Below are 6,388 nucleotides of genomic sequence, written 5' to 3'. Positions count from 1 at the left end.
TTTCACTTCTTTCTGTTTTTTTTTCCCTTTGTAAATAATAATAATAAATAAATAAGCAAGACAAATATTCTGGAGGGAAACAACATTCCAAATGCATCACATTCATCATCATTATTGTTATTAACAATTATATTTGATAATAATCCAGAAACACTTGTATTATACAAAGTGAACTTATTCTTAAATATTATTATTGATTTATTTGTGAAAAGTCCATGAGATGCACATCATGCGCAGCGTGCACGATCATAAAGTCTAAGAGAGTGCAATGATTTTGTTCATGGAATAAATCCTTTGTACAAATCTAGAGCTTGTCAAACGACGACGACTACTAGATAGTATTTCACACCGCATAATAAATTTTACTTTGGATCATCTTTTATTGTCGGTCTAGTTATGTGGCATTTTTGATCAACCTCAACTTTTATCTATTTACATCTAACTTTGTCATATGTCAAGAAAAAAAATCTACATATAGTTGGGGGAGTTTGTTGACGTGTTGGACCACTCTCAATTCTTTTATCCATTTAAATCGCAAACTTATCGTATGTCAAAAAAAACTACATACACAGAAGCAAGCGTACCCAAGGCCATTTGTATGCTTGAGAGGAGATACGAGATGGTCCAAACTAAAACAAAACACACAAGATGATTAAAGAATAGTTCAAAGCGATACATCGGTGATAAAAAAGGTGGCTCAAAGTAAAAATAACTCTTAATCTAATTAACTACTCAAAATAACATAGTGACTCTTTGCTTTTAACACTATTTGGAATATTGTGGGATTTGGGATACACCCCCAAACATCTTTATAGACTATACTCCCTTCATCCTCAAATAAAATTTGAATGAGATGTTATCTAATACAATGAATCTAGACATATCTCGATTTAGATTCGTTGTACTAGGTAATATCTCATATAATTTTTGGTTATTTTATTTTGGAACGAAGGGAGTACGTTTATTACTAAAATATTCTCCAAAATGTTTTTTTAAAAGAACAGTGCTCATACTCTATCGAATAATCATAAGTTATTTTTAAAGAATAATACTCATCACATGCCATTAACATTGCTTCTCTGCAATGCGCAGAGAGGGAGAGACGGTAAAGAATCATGCTTTTCTGGAAAAAAAAATGTAAAGAAATGTTATCATTATAACTAACACGGTTTCAGTGTAGAGCATCACAAAATACTTCTCCTACCTACTATCACTAAAAAACCCATTTTTGTTGCTGGATGGCAACATAGCACCATCTGATCTTGGTAGACGCAATATTATTCTTACTCCCTACTTTTATTTCACATGCAGGGATTTGAGCTTTTCTTAAGAGTAGCGTGCAAATTGAACATATTCCTTCTGTTTTTTTTATGAACTAAGGCTGCATTCTTTCAGGGGAGATAGGGGAGATTGTCCCTCGTTTTCCGCACGCACGCTTTTCAAACTACTAAACGGTACGTTTTTTTGTAAAAAATTTCTATATGAAAGTTACTTTAAAAAGTCATATTAATCTATTTTTAAAATTTAAAATAGTTAATACTCAATTAATCATACGCTAATGGCTCATCTCGTTTTACGTATCTTCCCAATCTTCTCTATCTCCTCCTCAAACACAGCCTAACTAACACAGCCTAACTAACGTAATACATTTTGGATGTAGGAGATATTGTTTCAACCAGAAGTTTAAACCATTTATCTGTATTTTTTATGTAGACAAGTAGTAGTAGCTCCATACTGAAACTGTTACTCAATCAGCTCGTCAGAAACCAACCAAAAAACTATAATTCAGTAGTTTTTGCTAGCAACAGTAACAAGAAGCATAGGATGATTCAGCACAAGCATAGATAGTCATGCGATACGATCCCGCAGGATATGCAAAATAACAGGAGCAGCATCACAAATTAACAAAAAAAAAAAGCTTAATCTCCCAAAATGCTCTCATAATACACGAGTTTGGCAGTAGCTCTAGCTCCTTCCTCGAGCAAGCAAGGTAGCTGGTTCACTAGTGGATCAATATTTCAAAACAAAAGAAGATGTTGAGCAAGTTGGGCAGGAGCTTGTTCAGCGACAAGCTTACTGCAAAGACTGACACTTCTTGGTGCAGATGCTTTCAGGCAGCGTAAGGTAATTCACTGGCTCCAAGTTTCAGTTCACAGACATCCATTGCAACTCTTCAGTTTGCTCTTCATTGTTTTCAGTGTCCCAACCGTCAAATGCAGCTATATTTCTCTTGCTAAAATGAAGGTTTTCAATCAGCTATATCTCTCTGTCTAAACGAGAGCTTTTCTTCTCGTACCACAATAAGACATCAGCAAAATCAGCTATACTTTTTGTGCGTATAAGAGCATCTACAGCTCATTCAAGAACTTTCTCTCCAGTTGAGAAGACATTCCACACCACTGTCCCTACTATGTACAATACCACAGCCACCTGAAACACACTATCCCAAGAACCTGGCAGTCCAAAAAAGAAAGTTAAGACGTAAGAGAAAGTTAGCATAAACACACATTGATACATATTCCACAAGAATGAACATGAAATTCATTATTAAAATATGGTCTGTCCTGTTTGACATTTCTAGAGATACCATGTTTTTCAACATCCCTACCTTTCTGAAGAATGTAGCCAGTGGCAGCAGTACCAAAAACTCCTGCAAGCACGCCAGCAGTGTTTGACAGTCCAAGAAGTACACCCTACATTTTTTTGTAACATTGTATCATTAGCTGATGGATCAAAGTTAAAAAGAAGCAACTTAACATCAATACAGCTAGCAGTAACACTACAATTTCTATTGTGAACTAGGGAATTTTGGAGCAGTAACAATCTATGTGAGAACATTACTGCATAACGTGGGCCTATGTCCTGGTGATTCGAATATAGCCCAGACTGTGAAAAGGCATCACTCCCCTGCCAAAGAAATTGGATATCAAGATCAACAAGCATTAAAAGACAATAGTCAATAGATGGTTCAGAAGCTAAATCCATATGAATAGCCTTTCAGAAGAATATCAAACCTGACTGCATGCCATACACAATACAGCCATGGCTGGAGTTTGGACTTTGCTCAGCAGTGTCAAGAAGAGGGCTGGTCCAAGGAAACCAATCGATTGCATGATCTACAAAATACATTTCAAAAGTATGTCAAAACCAAAAGCTCAGCAGTCAGCACAGCTATTCCCAGAAGTTCATACAGGAAACAGCTATTACTGAAGAATTTACCTTACGAACATTCGTTATGGAAACCCCCCTCCCAACAAGAGTGTCAGCAATCCAGCCACCAATATTCGCAAATATAGCCATTGTCAGCCATGGCAAGACACACAAAAGCCCAGATTCAGTAAGATTGAACTTAAGAACCTGGATAAGAGCACCTGGTGAGTACAACCACCAAGAACAGGATATGCTACCATTGTCTGATATGGGCAGTGGGTATTAAATTGTAAGAACCTGGTTGTAGTATGTAGGCATCCATGTTAGAAGAATGAAGGTTCCCCAATTATGGCAAAAATGTGATACTATTAGAGCCCATACTGGAGGCTTTGATAGAATTAGCTTCCAAGGTATGGAGGTGACGGGCTCCTTCAAGGTGCTTCCACCTAGAATGTACCTCTTTTCGGCTTTGCTTAGTTCAGGATCTTCACTTGGGGAGCTGTGTGCCTAATTAAGGGTAGACATGCACTACCAGTTAGCCCTTTTTTCAGGGGTAACGGCAATTAGTCATGTAAGAATTAACAAGAATGAGCATCTAAGAACCAAATAGTACGGTCATTTCCAGAGTTACTTATGTGGTTAACATAATAAATGAAATGACTTCAAAAGCAAATTTTTAGGTTGGAAGCTAGTACATGAATTGATTTATCTTACTTTTCTTTGCCAAAGTGCAAACCAGACGCTTCCAAGGGACCCAAATGCGTAAAAAACAGATGGCCAACCGAATCTGCTGATCAAGAGAGGTGAAAAGGCTAGGCCAGTCACTGAACCAAGGTACATTCCACTGTACACTAATGCAAGAGATCTGCTTCTCTCTGAAACTGGAACCCATTTGGAGAGTATGTTGTTCATGGCTGGCATGGCAACACCCTGTTAAACCATAATATAACAAAATTAATCACATAAAGGAAAGGAAAAGCATCAGTGTAAAAACTTTGTTTTTTTTATACTCAATGAAAGCAAACTGAGTGGTGCTGGCATTTTTCACCGAGATACTTGATGACCAGTTACTTCAAAAGCTTAACTTTGCTTAATTTGGAGGAGTATGACAGGTGTTTTTGTGACAGACAATTGCTCCAAGTTAGACAGAATTTCCACCCTCACATTTGCTTGCATTTCATTAAACCTAATCTAGAGGAACCATTGTCCGGACTATTACGAGAAGTGTGTTTATACAAACATTCCACTTGATGGTAGTGGCAGTTTGAATTATAGTAGAGAGAGGCACAGATATCTACCTCTCCTATCCCCATGAAAGCCCGCATGACAAGTAGGAAAGGAAGTCCAATCTTTGCAGCAAGGGGTGTAAGAACTGTCGCAATTGACCACCAGACAACCCCAAATCCTAGCACCACCTTACCACCAAACCTGTCGGCCCATATACCTCCAAGGATCTGCAGTTTAGTATGAAATATTAGTCCTCACAAAGGACAGATTCAAATGTGAGAGAAACTGACGCATAAAAATCCCTGGCTTACAACAGTAATGCACCTGCGTAAGAAGGTAACCCCAAAAGAAGGAGGACTGGATTAGGCCTACAGTTGCTGGACTCCAGCCGAATTCTGATGACATTGGAAGGATCGCGATACTCATATTAACCTGGCAGAAGGCAGTAAAGAAAACAGGAGGAGAGTTATAATTAATGACCTTACATAAAAAGAAAAGAAAAGAAAAAAGAGGTAATTCAACTGTTGTTATGAGGTATATTTCGAGAAAGGAAAGGGCAACTCACACGATCCATGTTGCACAGAAGGAAGGAAAAGAAGCACAAGAGAACGACTGTCCATCGCTTAGGGAACTGCTGCCACCAGGGAGAAATCTCATTTGTATCTCCAATGAGAACTGCCTCGGCGGGAACATCAGAAGGGCTCAACGGTGATCCCGTTATCTCATACTGCTCGGCTTTACAGTCGGCGCGTGTTCTCACCGGAATTTTGTAGTCTGGCTGGACACAAGCAGTGTCCAAACTAGTGAAGTTGTCCCACCTTCTTGGTTTTAGCCAACCAGTGTTTATTGGATCCGAAGTGAGAAAGCATTCAATCCGCCGCCTCTTGAGGTTTGCATTGTAAAACCACCTGGTGAGGTAGTTTGTAGAAGAGTCAACCACAGGCTGGTGGAATCGGGCAGAAAGTTGAAATCTTTCCATTGAAGTGCTCCTGGAATAGTTAGAGACTTGGAAAATGGTGGTCCTAGTAGTGAGTCGACTAAATTTATCTCGGGTGGGAGGTGAGGAACAGGTGCACTTGTTGTTTTGTGGTGGATGCTGCTTTCCTGTAAAACCCAAAGGGAAGAATCAGGTTGACATTTCGTATAAATGGCCATGGCCGGCCCTGCCCTTGATTATAGTCAACCTGATTACACTGACTAGCTAGTTAGTTATGATGTTGGGTATATATAGGCAGTTGATGAATAAATTGGTCAGTAATGTTACAAGCAATTGAAGGCAGTAAGCATGTCATGTTATACATAGTTATAGGGAATGAGAGAGAAATGAATGGAGTCCCGTAATAGCTAGCAGTGAATAGTACTACTAGTGTAGAAAAGAAGAGGAAGGGTGAGTTAGTAATAGTATTACGGACCTGAGGAGGAGAGTGGAGAGGCGAAGGTTCTGCTGGAGAGCACGGCCCCCATAGCCATGGCCTCCGCCTGGTCAGAGCACAAGAGGATCTCTCTCTCTCTCACTCACTCACTCAGCTCTGGGGGAGCTGCTCCCCTCTCGTGTTGCATAGGAAGGATCTTGCTTGGCCCCTGGAGCCTGGAGGAGGAGATTGGGGGGGAAGACGATGAGACGAGAGGAGGACGTGTGGTGTGGATAAGCAAGCAAAAGTAGAGTAGCCTCGTCTCGTCTCCTCTCCTCTCGTAGCCTCTCCCTTCTTCTCCTCCTCTCTCTCCTGTTATTTGTGTTGGGCCTGGACAACAAAGATCCGATCCCTCTCGATTTCTTTTTTTTCTCCCTTTTATTGCAGGATATAGAGATGGCTGCTTCTGTTGGGATTCTTTCCGACTGAACTAAAACAAAAGCAGAGCGCGAAAATGACCTTAACTGAATGAAAAGTAACACACTAGACACGTCTCCTGTTGTGATGTCCACATCCCCATCTGCTCTTGGACGGAAGGCGTGCTTTTCTCCACGTACGCACCCACCCCGCCACTCCATAGCCGTCCGATCGTCTCCACT

At 40.0% G+C, this 6,388-nt stretch overlaps 1 protein-coding gene across 1 annotated transcript; it reads right to left on the bottom strand.

The window, feature by feature from the left end:
* Window positions 1-1,828: 1,828 nt before the first annotated feature.
* On the bottom strand, window positions 1,829-6,153 carry LOC127783507 (probable anion transporter 4, chloroplastic). The gene is made up of 11 exons (XM_052310693.1): window positions 5,790-6,153; window positions 4,943-5,481; window positions 4,702-4,809; window positions 4,449-4,604; window positions 3,865-4,080; window positions 3,448-3,657; window positions 3,220-3,357; window positions 3,015-3,116; window positions 2,842-2,907; window positions 2,609-2,693; window positions 1,829-2,453 (listed from the first exon to the last, which is right to left on the bottom strand). The coding sequence occupies exons 1-11, from the start codon at window positions 5,845-5,847 to the stop codon at window positions 2,356-2,358; spliced, it is 1,776 nt and encodes a 591-aa protein (XP_052166653.1). The 5' UTR covers window positions 5,848-6,153; the 3' UTR covers window positions 1,829-2,355.
* Between the last annotated feature and the right edge of the window lie 235 nt (window positions 6,154-6,388).

The sequence above is a fragment of the Oryza glaberrima genome, chromosome 9 (genome assembly GCF_000147395.1).
Source record: "Oryza glaberrima chromosome 9, OglaRS2, whole genome shotgun sequence".
Lineage (NCBI taxonomy): Eukaryota > Viridiplantae > Streptophyta > Magnoliopsida > Poales > Poaceae > Oryza > Oryza glaberrima.
Note: the sequence above shows the minus strand (reverse complement) of the source record. Positions and strands in the feature narration are given on the sequence as shown.

Coding starts and splice junctions, on each gene's coding strand:
- LOC127783507 (XM_052310693.1), bottom strand. CDS start 5,847: ATGGCTATGGGGGCCGTGCTCTCCAGCAGAACCTTCGCCTCTCCACTC. Junction 4,810..4,942: donor TTCTGTGCAACATGGATCGT/GTGAGTTGCCCT, acceptor GCCTTCTGCCAG/GTTAATATGAGTATCGCGAT. Junction 3,117..3,219: donor CCATAACGAATGTTCGTAAG/GTAAATTCTTCA, acceptor TGTATTTTGTAG/ATCATGCAATCGATTGGTTT.